The following is a 17,544-nucleotide window of genomic DNA, read 5'->3' as shown; positions in this document are numbered from 1 at the left end:
ACAGAGAAGAAGAGAAAAAAAAAGAGATGAAAAAGAGTAATAGAGAAGAAGGAAAAAAAAAACTAGAAAACCCTAATGGGAGAAGAAGAAGAGGAGAAATAGAGAAGAAGAAGTCGCATACCTTCAGCAGTTGTTCCAGAAAAGTTAAGCAGCAGCAATGCAGTCGTATAGTCACTTAAGGGTTTTAACTAAAATAAATTAAATAAAGCAATAAAACCCTAAAAAAAAAACCTTAAATATCCACTTAAGCGAGCTTTTCTGCGCTTCTTTTGCTTCAGCGCTTCTCGCTTTTGGATTTAAAGCGAGAGCTTTTTTCTCGCCCTAACGCTTCAAGTGTAAAAATCGACCCACTGTCGCTTCGCTTCATGCTTAAAGCGAGCGCTTCAGCGCTTTTCACAACGCTGCCCCTGAACTTGTCCTGATTTTTCTTTCAGACACAAACTCTTATGCCTATTGAACACATGATTTGTGCTTAAAATATGTCTCTATTGAACATCCATTTGTGACATGGCGCAGGAGATTATCTCACACATGAACCTGATCGCATAATTTTTGGAAAAAAGTTCAGTTTCTCCAGAAAATCAAATTTCGACCTTTAACCATTTTCAATTCAAATTATCTTCTAATTTTTTGCCGGAATATTTCTCCACATGAATGTCCCTTCAAGACCTAAAGCCTCTCACTCCTAACAGTTCAGGTGCCCTTCCTCCCCCTCTATACCTAACCATTGCCATTTTCATCTACTTTTTTTCTTTTTGGGAAAATGGTGATGTTCTATTCTTCAGGATTTAAAGAAAGGATCAAGGAGATGTTGGGGACCTTCAAAAGTAGGAACAGGAAAAGTACTTACCTTCAAAAGTAGAACAGGAAAAATACTTACAGAGATCCCAAAAATCTACAAGCTGTTACCTTCAAAAGTAGGAACAGGAAAAATACTTACAGAGATCCCAAAAATCTACAAGCTGTTTTGTTTCCTCCAAGTGGGATCGGAGGGGGAGGAGAAGATGCGGTTTTGGGAGGCTTTGGAGGAGGTGGTGAGAGGCGTGCCTAGCTCGGAGAAGATTGTTGTAGCAGGAGATTTCAACGGGCACATCGGGGCGTTACCGGGAGGCTTTGGTGATGTGCATGGTGGTTTTGGTTTTGGGGAGAGACATGAAGAGGGGGCTACTCTATTGGAGTTTGCGAGGTCCTTTGGGCTGGTGGTGGTGAACTCGGGCTTCCCGAAGAAGGACGATCACCTGATCACCTTTCGAAGCGCGATAGCCAGGACCCAGATTGACTTTTTGTTGCTTAGGAAAGGGGATAGGGCGTTGTGTAAGGACTGTAAGGTCATCCCGAGTGAGAATCTAATCTTTCGACCTAGCATAGGCTCTTGGTTATGGATTTGGGTATAAAGAAGAATAGAAAGAGGAGGAGTAAGGAGTGTAGACCTAGAATTAAGTGGGGCGGCTTGACGCCAGTGAATGCGTGGGAGATAGGGGAGAAGTTGGCGGGAATGGGGGTGTGGGAGTGTAGGGGGGACGTGGATAGTATGTGGGATAGGGCGGCTAGGTGCATCAGGGAGAATGCAAGTGAGGTGTTGGGTGTTTCTAGGGGCCGGGCCGGGCATCATCGGGGGGATTGGTGGTGGAATGAAGAGGTGGAGAAGAAAGTGGGGACCAAGAAAGGGGCGTATGCTAAATTGGTTGAGAGTAAGGACGAAGAAGAGAAGCGGGTAAACAGGAAAGAGTACAAGCTAGCTAGGAAGGAGGCTAAGTCAGCAGTCACGGCAGCTAAGACGGCCGCTTTTGAGAGCTTGTATGCAGGGTTACAAGGGAAAGGAGGGGAGAAAAAGTTGTTTAGACTCGCTAAGGCTAGGGAGAGGAAGGGTCGTGGCCTCGATCAGGTGAGGTGCATTAAGGGGGAGGACGGTAGAGTGTTGGTGGAGGACGGCCACATTAAGAATAGATGGCAGTCGTACTTTCATAGGCTCTTGAATGACGAAGGGGATAGAGCTATTGTGTTAGGGGAACTGGAGCACTCAGAGGAGTGTCGGGATTTTATCTATTGTAGACGTTTTAAGGTAGAAGAGGTTAGAGAGGCTGTTCGCAGGATGCGAAGGGGTAGGGCGACGGGGCCGGACGAGATACCGGTGGAGTTTTGGAAGTTCGTTGGAGAGGCTGGTGTAAGGTGGTTGACTGGATTGTTTAATGAAATCTTCAAGACGGCAAAGATGCCCGAGGCTTGGAGGTGGAGTACTATGATCCCTCTCTATAAGAATAAGGGTGACATCCAGAGTTGCAATAACTATAGGGGGATTTAGTTATTGAGTCACTCTATGAAGATTTGGGAGAGAGTGGTCGAGGTGAGGCTGAGACGGATAGTGTCTATTTCGGAAAACCAGTTTGGATTTATGCCTGGTCGCTCGACGACGGAGGCAATTCACCTGGTGCGGAGGTTGGTGGAACAGTATAGGGAAAGGAAGAAGGACCTGCACATGGTGTTTATCGATCTGGAGAAGGCTTACGACAAAGTCCCCAGGGAGGTGCTTTGGAGATGCTTGGAGGTGAGTGGAGTACCGCTGGCATATATCAGAGCAATTAAGGATATGTATGATGGAGCGAAACTCAGGTGAGGACGGCGGGAGGAGACTCAGAGTATTTTACTGTCTTGACAGGATTGCATCAGGGATCTACTCTTAGTCCCTTTTTGTTTGCATTGGTGATGGATGTGTTGACGCGGCGTATTCAAGGGGAGGTGCCTTGGTGTATGCTTTTTGCAGACGATGTAGTTCTGATAGATGAGACTCGAGAGGGTGTGAATGACAAATTAGAGGTGTGGAGGCAAACTCTTGAGTCTAAAGGGTTCAGGTGAGCAGAAGCAAGACAGAGTATGTGGAATGCAAGTTTAATGACGTGAGGCGGGAGAATAAGGTAGTAGTGAAGCTGGAATCACAGGAGGTATGTAAGAGGGATAGTTTCAAGTATCTCGGGTCCGTGATCCAGAGTAACGGTGAGATTGACGAGGATGTCTCGCACCGTATTGGGGCGGGATGGATGAAGTGGAAGCTCGCGTCGGGGGTGTTGTGTGATAAGAAGGTGCCGCCCAAGCTGAAAGGCAAATTCTACAGGGTGGTAGTCCGTCCGGCCATGTTGTATGGAGCGGAGTGTTGGCCAGTTAAGAACTCCCACATCCAAAAAATGAAGGTGGCAGAAATGCGGATGTTGCGCTGGATGTGTCGGCTGACTAGAGGGGATAGAGTTCGGAATGAGACTATCCGGGAGAAGGTTGGTGTGACTCCAGTGGAGTGCAAGATGCGGGAAGCCCGATTGAGATGGTTCGGACACGTGAAGAGGAGGGGCATGGATGCCCCGGTTCGTAGGTGTGAGAGGCTAGCGTTGGATGGTTTTAGGCGGGGTAGGGGTAGGCCGAAGAAGTACTGGGGTGAGGTGATTAGACGGGACATGGAACAGTTACAGCTCACCGAGGACATGACCCTAGATAGGAAGGTCTGGAGGACGCGAATTAGGGCAGAAGACTAGGGCCGGTTTGGGTCGCTAGTGTAGGGAATTACTTGGTGGGGGTTTTATTCTTGTTATGATTCCGTGTTCCATGTTTTATTACTAATCTGTGTGCTTTTCTCTGTTTTCTAATACTTATGGGTGCCGTATTTATGTTATGTAATGTAGTTCTGTGCTTTACTATGAGTTTGTGTGGTATCTCGTGATTTGAGCCGGGGGTCTATCGGAAACAGCCTTTCTACTTCTTTAGAGGTAGAGGTATGGACTGCGTACATCTTACCCCCCAGACCCCACTAGGTGGGAATACACTGGGTTTGTTGTTGTTGTTGTTGTTGTTGTTTTGTTTCCTCCAAACAGATCTGCCACTTCGTCTCTGTGAGGCTGAGGAAGATGGCCCAAATCTGTGTTGTGAAACTGCAGTGCAAAAAAAAAGGAAGTGGTTGTTTTGCTCTTATTGTCATCCCACATAATCCAAGATACTATCGCCAGTCCTTTTTTCTTCAAAATTTCATGCGTCAGGCAGGCCCTTCTAGCAACCAACCATGTAAAACATTTTATGTTGGTTGGTCCCAAGTTTCTCCAAACCTTCCTCCACAAGCTTTGCTGGCAACTGTATGCTGATAGCTTTGCAGTTTGTAGGCCTTACTAACAGTGAAGGCTCCGTCTTCACTATGTAACCATCGCAATGAATCAGGACCATGAATGATGTGTGGGAACTCCCTTATTTCTTCTAGCAGCTTGGGCTATCTCTCGTCTTCCCATTCAGTTCGTAATCTTCTGAAGGATAGGTTCCATTCCTATGGTGTCCAGCTGTCTTGATCTTTGCCTCTGGGTTATTTCCAAGTGTGAACAGCTCTGTGAATGAGTCCTTCAAAGGGATCTTTGTTTATTTCAGGCATCTTCCCATAGGTTTGTTCTCCTACTATCTCCACCCTTTGTATAGATTATCCTCTAGTCTTGGCCACACGTTTCTAATAGTTCTCCAGACCCCAACTCCGTAAGTGCCAGTACTGACATTACTGCACCAGGTTTCATCTTCGCCATATTTACATTTGATCATGTCCTTCCCATAAAGCTTGTCTTCTTCTCATCCTTTACTGATTGCGCCTCTCAACGTCTGGGATCGAAGAAAAAGGTGAGCGTTCCTTTCTCGACATAGATCATTTTCCTGCCACCCTATATTCCTTCCATTTCCATTTCCATTTCATGGATCCTCTGGCAACTCTTCCCTCTCAAGACAACACAATGAAGACTTTGTCAACCTCCATTGTTCCGGTAACATTCCTTCGTAACCCTCGAATCTCAAGTTGGGGATTGTTACCAAGCTGCTATGATTCGCTGTGAAACGATTCAGGTCATTACTGCAGGAACTGTTTTCCCATTAACTCCTCTCCCTAATATTTTACTTTTGAGTTTTTTTTATGACATGTCTTATTTTCAATGGTTGTAGTTTCTGGTCAATGACAAGTGAAATCCACACTTCAACTTGTGTAAAATTGTCAAACTTGTGTCAAATAGGCACATTTTGAGCATAAATCAAGTGTTCAATAGGTCATAGGCTTAACGTAAGTGTCTAAATGAAAATCTGAACAACTTTAAGAGCCTATCTGTTATGAAATATAAAGTAAGTACAACAAGAATAGAGAAAGAAGAGAGAGTGATTATTATTTCTCTTGAGAGGTTCTTGATGGGTTAATTACAATGAAGGAAAATCCCTTTATTTATAGTGGAAAACTAACTTTAGGGTTTCTAACTTTTTCATAAATAAACATTCACTGTATATGGTAAGGTAGTCATTCACTATACTAGTTTAGGTGTACGTGCTTTGCACGTGTATGTAGTTAATTAATAATAAATGAATATCAAAAGAATAAATTATTGTGTGTACATTACATTATTAAGTTAAAAATTTAAAAAATCAATATTAATTTTAAGACAAAAAATGTACATGAAGAATAACATGATAATTCATCACACATTTTCTAATGTCTCTTTTGATTATTATAGACATGTGAAATATATTAAAATATACTTAAATCTTGTAATTTTAAATATGTTGTAATTTAGAAATAGAGTATTTAGAAAAAAGATATTGAAATGAACTAAAAAAAAAAGTAAAATAAACAATTGGAATTCGTATCTCTTTCGTATGCTAAAAAAAAATATTTGTGTGCTAGAGTATGTATGTATATGGGAAGAAATTGTTTTGTGTAATTTCTTTTACACATGATCCCATGAGTAATCCTTAGAACATAGTACACGTAGTTTTTTTTAACCATAAAACATAGATAAGAAATCTTTAATTAATAAGATAACTAATTATTATGAATTCAGAATGACCTATCAATTTTTTATAACGAAATAATACAATCCAAATAATTTATCCAAAATTATAAATAAGTCAATTTCATTATTAATTATCATGAATTCCGAATGACCAATCAATTTCTTGTGACAAAATGTGACAATCTAAATAACTTGTACAAAATTGTAAATAAGTCAATTTCAAATCACTAATTGTATATGAAATACTATAAACAAAACTCACAAAGAAATTTCTCAATTTATAATTGTTTATCAAAAATACATCATTTATTATTGTAAACTTTAAAAACCAGTCTAAAATTTTAGAAAATGTACCTCTGGATAAATTCACTTCAAGAACCTGCAATTTTGATAAAGAATATGAATGAAATATTTATGGTGGAAAACATAAGAGAAAGTGCTAAGACAAATATTAAGATCTACTATAAAAGAAAAATTCGTAAAGAAAGAAAACTTAGAGATTGTCCAATAATATTTTTTATATATATAGAAGACCCTAAATCAAAAAGTAATTAAAAAAGTAAATATTGTCTAAAACAAAGAGGAATTAAAAAGTAAATATTGTAGATTTCAACACCTAAAAAAAAGCTAAAACATGAAAAAGTTCAAAGAAAAAGACAAATATACTCTTACTTTAAAAAAACACTTCCTAAATCACATAAAAAAAGTTTAAAATGACAAACATATATAAAAGCCATTATTTATGGAAGTGGCATCCTTATAGCAAAAAGAGAAGTATCCGAATCTCTATTAAAATTTAATATATTTATTTTATTAGGATTCCATAGATATCCTGATAGTTATTTCTTTATTTCTTTCCATATATTTTAAAAGTTCTTAATTTCTATCCCATATATTTTAGGAGTGTTTAATTTCTATCATATATTTGTAGGAGTCCTTAATTTGATTAAATAATATTTTTTTTAAAAGGTGAAAAGACAATTTTGTCTATTGCGGAGACTTTTAATGAATGGTAAAAAGTTCAAATCACTTTTCTAAAGGTCTTCACATTTTTAATATATTATAGATTATAGATATGGTAAAGTAGACATTCACTATATATGGTAATATATTTATAACACTCCCCCTTGAATGTTTAATTGATAAATAATGTGCCTCGTTAAAATCTTACCAGAAAAAATTTAGTGGAAAAAAAATCTAGTAAAGGAAAAAGAATACACATTTCTAACAATACGCATATAGGTTGCCTCATTAAAACCTTGTAAGGAAAACCCAGTGGGACAAAACCTCCTAAGGGAAAAAGAGTACAGTGTGTCTTAACCCCCCTAATGAAAACATCCTTGAACCTTTGCATCCCGAACTTGTGCACCAACTTCTTGAAAGTTGCAATCGGAGGAGACTTGGTGAATAAATTAGCCACTTTATCACTTGAACCAATCTATTGCACGTTAATATCACCATTCTTTTATAGCTCATATGTATAGAAAAGCTTTGATGAAGTGTGCTTCGTTCTATCTCTTATATGAATCGTCCCTTAAGTTGTGCTATGTATGTTGCATTATGTTCGTATAAAATTGTGGGTACATTATCATATTTCAAACCACATTTTTTTTTGAATGAGATGTAACATGGACCTCAACCATACATATTCTCGGCGTGCTTCATGAATAGCTATTATCTCAGGATGGTTCGATTAAGTGGCTAGATAGACTGCTTTGTATATCTCCAAGATATGACGGTATCCCCACATGTGAACACATTGCATGTTTGAGATCGAGATTTATGCGGGTTAAATAAATATCAGCATCAGCATAATCAACAGGATTAGGACTGTAATCTTTAGAATAAAATAAGATCATGTATTTGATCCCATTTCGATGTCTCCAAGTAGGAGCAGAACTATACCTTGCTAACAAATTGACCGAAAATGGCTAAATCATGCCTTGTAATATTTGCAAGATACATTAGTGCACCAATTGCACCAAAATATGGTACTTCATAACCAAGGAGTTCCTCATTCTTTTCTTGAGATCAGAATGGATCCTTATTTAATTCTGCATGTTTCTCATTTAAGAAAATATTTTATTGCTTTTGAAAACTCTCCAAGAGTTTCGATAATTTTCAAGCTATAAGCTTATATAATAGAAGGATTATAAATAAGTTTCTCAGAAACTTTTATATTCTTCAAAAATTTTGAATCCTTAAAAAAACTTTTATATAAATTTTTTCAAGTGACAATATTCAACATTTCATTAAAAAACCTTTCATATAAATTTTGTCTAGTGACAATATTCAACATTTCATGTGTGACACCTTCAAGTTTCTGGATTGCAAATTAAATAAGTTTAATGCTTACCAAGATGCATCTTTTTACGTTCCTTGATAAATGTTTTTATGTAGCATGCTTAAATATACGTAGAATTTAGATCCTCGTGATCTTTCACAATATTGCGCCAATATTGTATCAAATATATTTATGATATATCATTTTGTATCGGTTCACAGTGTGACATAACGAGAGATCTCTATCACTTCATTATTTTCAGATACCTGAACCTCTCATAAGGTTTTATGAAGTGTTATGTCGTAGACTCTTCAAGAGCATATTGCGTTCTTATTGTGATTATTTGCTCCTTATTCTTTTCAAGGATTATTTCATTTGGAATCGATTGGTCTATCACACTTCACCCATGCATAGACTTTATCTTTTAGGGACACAAAAATAGGAGCGCTTGCAGCTTAATATGAGATGTTTTCGGCATTTGACTTGAATTATCTTTTGAATGAGGATCTGATGATAATTCCTATTATATTGTATAACGGCGTATAATCTCCCCCTTATGTGTAACATACATTCTCCATCTTCTTTGAGGAGTCCATATTTGTGCATCATGGTATATTTATTAATTGTATACCGCACATCAAAACTATTAGATGGACAATGTGTGGTTCCTAACTCAGAACCAACTTTGAGGTGAATTAATCATAATTAATTGATTTGATGTATACAAGTACTTTTGTATATAATATATTATAAAACCAACACATGAAGCTTTGTTCTCATTAGCTATGGTACAACTATTTATCGAAGGCATTCAATGCCAAATCATCATCATCAAGCTGAATTGTCTTGATTACACAATCTGAAAGTTATGCTCTTAACTCAATTTTATTGAGCAAACAACTTTATGAATGCCAAACTGAAGGTTGACAATAAACGTATAAGTGATCATCTTATATCAATGCATCTTAATAGATCATATGATCGGTGAACGGACCCATATTCACCTTTTATACTTTCCAGATTTAAGGGATTCAATCCTAACATTAGTTGATCCAACCAACTTATCATGACAACAGACAACATGAATAATTTTTGAAGAATCTTTTAATTCTTTAATACATGTCTAAATACTCTACATACACATCTTTGGAATGTCACAATCGTTCATGTCAATGTACAAATTTTTATACTAGTAAACTCGAAGTTTACCATGACATGTGCATTTTGCTTTAATAAATTTTAGATTTACTTTACAAGAATAGACATCAGATTTACTACTTCTGAGCAAATTGTAGAATATTTCTTCTCAATTATTCTATCTTTTTTGGAGGTGAGTTGTGATACCACTACAACCAATTGCACATTTGTATTGATAAGCTTTTCTAAATATTATCATATTCACCTCAGGGAATGGATCTATACTTATAGCAATTAAAATTTTCATTCCTTGGGAATGGAATATGATTATGCCTTAAGCCTATCAAATTTTGATAGCTTATAACCACTTTCAAAATATTGCTAATTCAAAAGCAAATCGAGGTGTGCATATAATGTAGAGAATTTTTCTTTAACATATCTTATAGTCATAATAAACGTGTGAAAATATTATCATTTTTGATGATTATTATCATATTGCCCCTCCAAACTTATATTCGTGCATTCAATCACTTGTCTTCTTTCGGATATATTATGCACTGCTACCACATTCCCTTCAAGAATGGAGCAAGTTGTCAACTTTCAGATTCATCATATGTTGCTACCATATTAAATTCATGGAATAGAGCATATCAATGAGATATGTTTCATGACTTTTCACCCAACACCCATTATTTTGCCTTAGCCATTATAATATTATCAATATTATGTATTGAGATTCAAACTCAATATCTTATCCATATAAAGACGTCTTAGGCTATAACTCGATGGGACTTGAACCCAACATCTTATCATCATGGTGCATTGGAACTTTCAACCCAATGTCTTACCCTCTTAATGAGATGAGACTTAAATTCATCATCATATCTTTTAACAATATTGTTCTTCATGAACAAATTAAAAGCATAAGTGGTTCCAAACCAATTAGTTTTCCTCAAATCTAACAAAAATTATATCATTAGAAGCAAAAAACAAATAACATAAGGAATTACTAATCTTGAAATTACCTTTAAATTTATAATCTCACTTTATTTTGACAGAGTCTTGTGCTGATAACGTGTTATGAAATATAAAGTAAGTACAACAAGAATAGAGAGAGAAGAGAGTGATTATTATTTCTCGAGAGGTTCTTGATGGGTTAATTACAATGAAGGAAAACCCCTTTATATTGGAAAACTAACCTTAGGGTTTCTAACTTTTTCATAAATAGACATTCACTATATATGGTAAGGTAGACATTCACTATATATGGTAATATATTTATAACACTATCTATATATTTTGGCAATATTTTAGTTATCATTTGTTTAGATTTTATATTTGATAGATTTTAAACAAAGATAAATTATGGTTGTTTCTTTTCTTGTTCTTATGTGGGTTGTATGGACTATGGAGGGAGTGAAATTGAAGAATGTTTGAGAGGATTGAAAGTGATTTTGTACATTTGAGGAATAGCTTTCTGTTTTTGATTGCCTTCTAGTGCACCCTTAAGATTCCTATTTGTATAGAAGATTAGGTCTCTTCCATAGAGAATCATGTTTTAATGTAGATTCTCGACTTTTTGGTATGTCTCTTGTATATTGGAGTTTTTTCTTGTTAGAATATGAGTAGGAATAGGAATAGCATATAGAATCCTATTAGGAAAAGGATTGTAACGTAGTATCCTATTAGGAAAAGGATTGGAATATAGTGTCTAAATAGGGCCTCAATGTAATAATGTAGTTACAACAATTTAATGATATTTTTCTCTTATATTTCTTACATGGTATCAGAGCTTCCACGATCTTGGTAAAGAATCAAAGAGTTTCCACTGTTGGCGGGCGACTATAATCCATATATGCCGCCCCTCTGACCAATGATTATGTTATCAAAAGTTGGGTCACTGGCTCACTTTGTATCTTTCGAGTGACTATTTTCTCATATCTTTGCGTAGCATCATGCATCTGTCCGGTGACTACTTTTTCATATCTATTTTTCTTAGCACCGTACTTCTTTTCGGTGACTATTTTCTCATATCTGATTTGCGTAGCACCGTGCATCTTTCCGGACTACTGTCTCATATCTGAGTTGCATAGCACCATTATCTTTCTGGTGACTTCTCAGATTTAATTTACATAGTTCTGTACGTCTTTCCGGTGACTCCTCGGATCTTTTTCAGTAGGGTCGTGCCATCATTCCGAACCTGCCCATATAATTTCTCTTTTTCAGTAAGATCGTGCCGTTATTCCGACCCTACTCATATAATTTCTATTTCTCAATAGGGTCGTGCCATCATTCCGACCCTACACATATTTCTCTTTTTCAGTAGGGTCGTGTCATCATTCCGACTCTACCCATATACTTTTTTTTTTCTCAGATTGTAGTCACTTTTCAACCATCAAATCTAATAATCCGGCATGTCAGCATGTTTCGGCTAAGTTTTTGGTGACTTTCATATTCAAGATCTACTCGTCTCTTGATTTCGAGATGATCCGTATATTTTATACCAGTTTTCGGCAATTTTCCAGCGACTCAATTGACTTTACGGCAATATTTACTACTTTTCAGATCATTATTTTCAGTTTGTTCCGTTTTAATTGAGGTCTCCCAGACATCCAAAGCAGTCCTTATCAGTTTTCTTACAGATATCTTCACCAAGTCCCTCACCGATTCTCATATTAGTTACATCCATAACAAGCTTGGTACATATGTCTTCTATGCACCAGCTTGAGGGGGAGTGTTAGAATATGAGTATAGAATCCTATTAGGAAAAGGATTGTAACGTAGTATCCTATTAGGAAAAGGATTTTAATAGTGTCTATAAATAGGGTCTCAATGTAATAATGTAGTTACAACAATTCAATAATATTTTTCTCTTATATTTCTCACATTTCCAATGTTCGTAAGTGTAAAGAATGGATCTTGGGTCTAACTCAACCTCAAAAGCTAGCTCATGAGGGGAAGATTGTCCAAGTCCATATAAGGAAATCAATTACCCAGCTCTTTTTCGATGTGGGATACTTAACACCCCCTGCACGTCCAGGCCCCGTTAACTGGGGCGTGAATAATATAATAGGGGCGCAACATTGGTGGACAAAGATTTGGGATGGGCCTGACTCTGATACCATGTAAAGAATGGATCTTGGGCCTAACCTCAAAAGCTAGCTCATGAGGGAAGGATTGTCAAGGAGACCAATTACCCATCCCTTTTCCGATGTGGGATACTTAACAATAAGATCTCTTACTTTAGCCCACACAAAATCAATTCAAACACTAAGAAAACAAGAAGTCTTAATTATTTACTATTTAGATCTAGATTCAACTTCATAATGATCTTACTGTTCTAAATCAGACATCTTAATTTTAACAAAAAATAAATAGGTGTCCTTTGATGTTTTAAAATTTTCAAGCAATTGGTTTCTCTATTGGAGCCTTACTCATGTGTAGGGGCGGATCTATTAAGGCCCGTGGGGGTGGCACGCCACCTGCAAATTTCGATGGAAACTCTCTATATATAGCTGTATATATAGACTGATATAGTAAAATATTAAATCTGCCACCCACAATATCTAAGACCTATCTAGTGCAAGTGGCAAAGCGCCACTTTTGTGGGTCATAGGTCGTGGGTTCGATCTCGATCAGCATCACATCATTTTTTTTTTTTTGTTAAGCATTGTTGATTAAAATGGTTTACCAGTTGACAATTTTACTTATATAAATTACACCAGTTGACTAAAATGTATAATTAAATATTATTTTTTGACTTTGGTTAATTATCCTATAGATTGAAAAAAATGAATAATCTGATTAATTTAATCAATAAGCTTACTTGGCACCCGGAATGTCCGGATCCTGGATCCGCCTCTGCTCACATGATTGCTTACTCTGTAGGTTTCTAAGAAGAAAAGGATGCTGGGAAAACTGCTACATTCATCTTCAGAGATGACAGAGTTTCAAGAGAAGTACACCATTTATGCTTATTTCGGATGCCTAACCTTGGCTGTTGCTTAATATTATTCATCATGGTAACAGCTCAAATTATTTGTCTTACAGGGAATTCGAACAGCGTGCTCTTGATAAACTGGTTGCAATGGCATACGAAAAATATATGGTAATTTGAAGCTTCTAAGCAGTAACTGTTCTTAAATGTCTGGTTTACATTCTTGGAGGAAGGGATCAAATGAGGGACCAGAATTCAGATACATTGCAATTTGTTTATGGTGTGAACTTCCATTTGATATTGCTGAATGATGAATCAAGATTTCGTCTTGTGAAATATGGTCAAACTATAATAACTTAGACAAATACTTTTCTATTTCTATCCTTGCTGATCTTCTTTTCTCGTCTCTCTGGGTAAAGGAGCTTAAACTGTTAATGTGTAATGCCAGCTTCAGTTACTTATTTATACAGCTTTTACATGAATTGTATGTAAGTTGCAATTTTCCCCTTGCTTTAGGCGTACATTTTTGCTTATCATTTTGTGTAGGACTTCTATTAAACTTATGACTTTATTTCAACTTGTGTTAGACCAAAGCTGATTGCCAAGTTGTTCATCTAGTTTTGATCCCCAAACGAAAGCAGGAAGTTGAAGTTATAATTTTAATTCTTGTAACTTCTTGTTCTCTACATGTTTTATTATTGTGACAAGTTGATATTCTGTCTATGTGCTCAATCTGCATCTTTACAGAAGAGCCCACCACAGTTTTGATCGCCTTTCTGCTTATATTTGTATTTCCTTCATTCTTGTTCTTCCAATAGTTATGCTGCTAATAGTATCATTATTATAGATATATACATTATTGTATACATTGCTGTAATGCACTTCAGAACTGTGTGAAGCATGATACTGTCTTCTTAAATCATGTAATTTGAATCTTGAAATTGTTGAATTAAAATGATTCTGCCTTGACAGAGCTGTTGGGGTCCAAATGTTCATGGGATGAAGAGTGCTAGCGGGAAAATGGCCAAGCAAGCTGCCTTAGCTTTTGTCAAGCGGACATTGCATCGATGCCAAGAATTTGAGGAGATAAGAAAGAGTTGTTTCAGTGAGTCTTTGTACAAGGAGATGTTCCTTTCTGGGATATCCCGCCTTAGTAATGGACAAACTGATTCGAACACTGATGGCGAAGCTGGAAAGTCTTATATTAGCACATCCATCTGTTCAGGTGAAGCTAGAGTTTCAGGTATTTATTAATGCTGAAGCAACGCATGTTAATTGAGCACTACACTCTTAAATTCTTATTATCTAATTTTTGTTATGTCTCTTCTGCAGCTTTGGGTGCACAGCAAAGCCCATCTCAAAATCTGGACATATCCTGTGAAGCCAATTTACCTTCTGAAGTAAGTAGGGTCAAGCGGAGAGAGTTGGATGAGGTTCTTGGTACTACTACCGTTGGTGTTTCTTCAGGCATAGGTGGTTCACTCTTAAGCAGTGCAAAAGGGAAGAGAAGTGAGAGAGACCGAGAAGGAAAAGGAAATGGCAGAGAGGCATTATCCCGCAATGGAACAACCAAAATTGGCCGACTTGCCTCTTCCAATGTCAAGGGAGAAAGAAAGCCCAAGACAAAAGCTAAGCAGAAAACTGCTCAGTTATCCACCTCTGTCAACGGGTTTTTTGGTAGGGTGTCAGAGCCTAAATTGCCAGGATCTTCAATAGCCAAATCAAGTGGTATAAGTGCCACTGGCACTGGAAATGCTAAGACTGATTGTAACCTGGAGGACCTAGATGATCCCATTGACTTATCCGGCCTGCAACTTCCAGAAATGGATGTTTTAGGTGTCCCTGACGATCTTGGTGGTCAGGGACAGGACATAGGCTCATGGCTAAACATTGATGATGACGGATTACAAGATCATGACTTTTTGGGCCTTGAGATTCCAATGGATGATTTGTCAGACTTGAATATGATGGTTTGAAGCTTCTTTTGCTGTATATTCCTGTTTATTACCTTTCACTGGAGAAGCCTTGTTGTCCAGACATGACCACTAGTTAATATGGGTTGTGTGACTCTGCAGTCCATAATTAGGGCTTGCATATTCTTTGGGATACCTGTGTATCGCTACACTTTTGAGTGAACCCTTTGAGGAAGGTAGGGTTTTGTTCGTATAAGTTGATGACTTCGACTGTAAAGATCTTTTTGTGCAATGTTCAACCAGTACCCTAGTCATAGTATCGTAGAAACACTGTACTTTGGATTTAGCAATACAGTTCAGGGAATGTCTTCTGTACATAGATTTTGATTTTTCAATAAGATCACTTTTTATAAGTCCCCCTATCTTCTATTTCCATTATAATAATGCTTAAATGAATGTTTGCCTGTGCTGTTCATTCGTACTTGGCAAAATGTTCCAACGTTTATCATCATGTGACTGATGTCATGGAGACTATATTGGTCTCTTCCAGGAAGGTATTACAGTTCAGGTTTGTTTGCGGGATATTATCCTGTCAGAAATTATCAACGTAAAAGCATCTTTAATCTCTGCAAACTATCATGACAATGGGACATTGCTCTTCATGTTTGTATATGATTGTATTTGGTTTTATTTGGCTGTGACTTGAAATATGATGACAGATTTAGTCTGCCTTTGTTTGCATTGACGGAACACTTGTTAACTCAAACCAGGATTCAGATTACATCAGCGGATGGAGGTATGGTTTTAGTCTATTGCAATTCTCAGTTGGTTTAGCAATCTGGGTATAGAATTGTGTATTGCATCCTCCTGAACATTCTGCATTATGGGTGGAGATTTATTCATTCAGCTGCTAAGTGCCATTGGATTAAACGACTTAAAATTATGTCTTCGTTATGAAACCGCAAACACTATCCCCATTTTTCAATTTCCACTCTAATCTAGCAATACACAAAAGTTGAACATGAGGTGTCTAGGTCTTTTTTATATTTGGTGTAAAGGGATCTACTTAGAAGACCATGTATGAACTTTTGATGTTTTAGATTCCTTATAAGAAGAAATAGGATGGTAGGATCATCTGTGAATTACTTTGTAATTATGGGTGATTTCCACAGTTTTGAAGTGGAATGTCCAATTTAAAATATATATACAGAATATGTTAACTGCTCAAAAAAAAATAAAAAAATTCCACTCAGAATATACTCCTGGTTGTCTGCAAAATAGTAAATGACGGTTACTCTGGTTTGATGGCAGTAAGCTCTTATCTATTAATTATTCTAGGGTGCCAGCTGTAATTATTCATTTTCTCGATTCCCATGCGCGAGCCTTCCCATAGCGGCTACAGGTCGTTTAAGACTTGCCGAAACCATCAGCTCGGTTTTCAAACAGTTCGTTTGTGTTTTAGGCTCATATTCCTATTTGAGTTTTCGCTGTTAAAAAATTGGTCTCGGACCAAAAATCCTAGTAAACGGACTCGGATGGAAATTCCAACAGTGCTATCAGCTCCGGAATGTCAATTTTAGGCTAGGGGACCTTTTGTCCTGGTCTTGAGGCTTCTAAACTCGTTTTGGGTTATTGGTGGGAAGTTGGTTAAAACGACACATGGGGTTTGGGGCCTACATTTTGCCGAAACGATCTCGGATGGAAATTTCGTCGATTCCTTTAAGTTTAGACTGCCATATTCGATGGGATATCATAGTTCGTTTGCATCCAAGGATATCGGATGGGCGTGGAGCACCCAAACGAAGTTTGGGCAAATGCTGGTTCTGGTACCATCACCTCAATGACCATTTTGGCGCTTAGGTGAGGTCGCCTTGGCGACCAAGAATGGCGCTTAGGCAATGGGAAAGCTAGCAAGCAAGAGGGGGCCTGGGCGGCTACGAAAATCAGCCTTTTTAGTCTTTGAATCCCCTCCCAAGCTCAATTTTCCCATTCCTACCTCTCTAAACACCATTTGAGCTCTAAAATCAGTTGGGGAACATCAATCTAAGGCTGGGGATATTTCGGGAACGTTAAGTCAAATGTGAGAAATAAAGAAGAAAATATTATTTAATTGTGTATCTAAATTATTACATTGAGATCCTATTTATGGATACTACATTACACTCCTTTTCCAACTAGTACATTGCCATTACAATCCTTTTCCAAGTAGGATTCAATGTACTATTTCTATTTCCTCTCATATTCTAACACTTTCCCTCAAGCTGGTGCATACAAGTCATACGTACCGAGCTTTTTGCAAATGTAATTAATTCAAGGACCAGTGAGGGACTTAGTGAAAATATCTACAAGCTGATTGCTTGATTTCACAAATTTTCTAACAATAGCTCCGGAAAGTATCTTCTCTCTTACAAAGTGACAATCAATCTCAATGTGCTTAGTCCTCTCATGAAATATCAGATTTGATATGATATGAACATACAAATTTCA

At 37.2% G+C, this 17,544-nt stretch overlaps 1 protein-coding gene across 4 annotated transcripts in view; it reads left to right on the top strand.

The window, feature by feature from the left end:
* The window catches only part of LOC107870724, a 31,238-nt gene extending 15,765 nt beyond the window's left edge, over window positions 1-15,473 (top strand). For 3 of the 4 annotated variants that reach the window (XM_016717330.2, XM_047413103.1, XM_016717331.2), the window contains exons 13-16: window positions 13,096-13,166; window positions 13,258-13,315; window positions 14,117-14,387; window positions 14,477-15,473. In XM_016717330.2, coding sequence (XP_016572816.2) covers window positions 13,096-13,166; window positions 13,258-13,315; window positions 14,117-14,387; window positions 14,477-15,120 — 1,044 coding nt within the window. In that variant the 3' untranslated portion in view covers window positions 15,121-15,473. The remainder of the gene's footprint in view (window positions 1-13,095; window positions 13,167-13,257; window positions 13,316-14,116; window positions 14,388-14,476) is intronic. The other variant, XM_047413104.1, reaches the window with a different exon arrangement.
* The last annotated feature ends 2,071 nt before the right edge of the window (window positions 15,474-17,544 follow it).

This window comes from Capsicum annuum, chromosome 5 (assembly GCF_002878395.1).
Source record: "Capsicum annuum cultivar UCD-10X-F1 chromosome 5, UCD10Xv1.1, whole genome shotgun sequence".
Taxonomy (NCBI): Eukaryota; Viridiplantae; Streptophyta; class Magnoliopsida; order Solanales; family Solanaceae; genus Capsicum; species Capsicum annuum.
The sequence above is the reverse complement of the archived record's forward strand: the minus strand, read 5'-3'. Positions and strand labels throughout refer to the sequence as shown.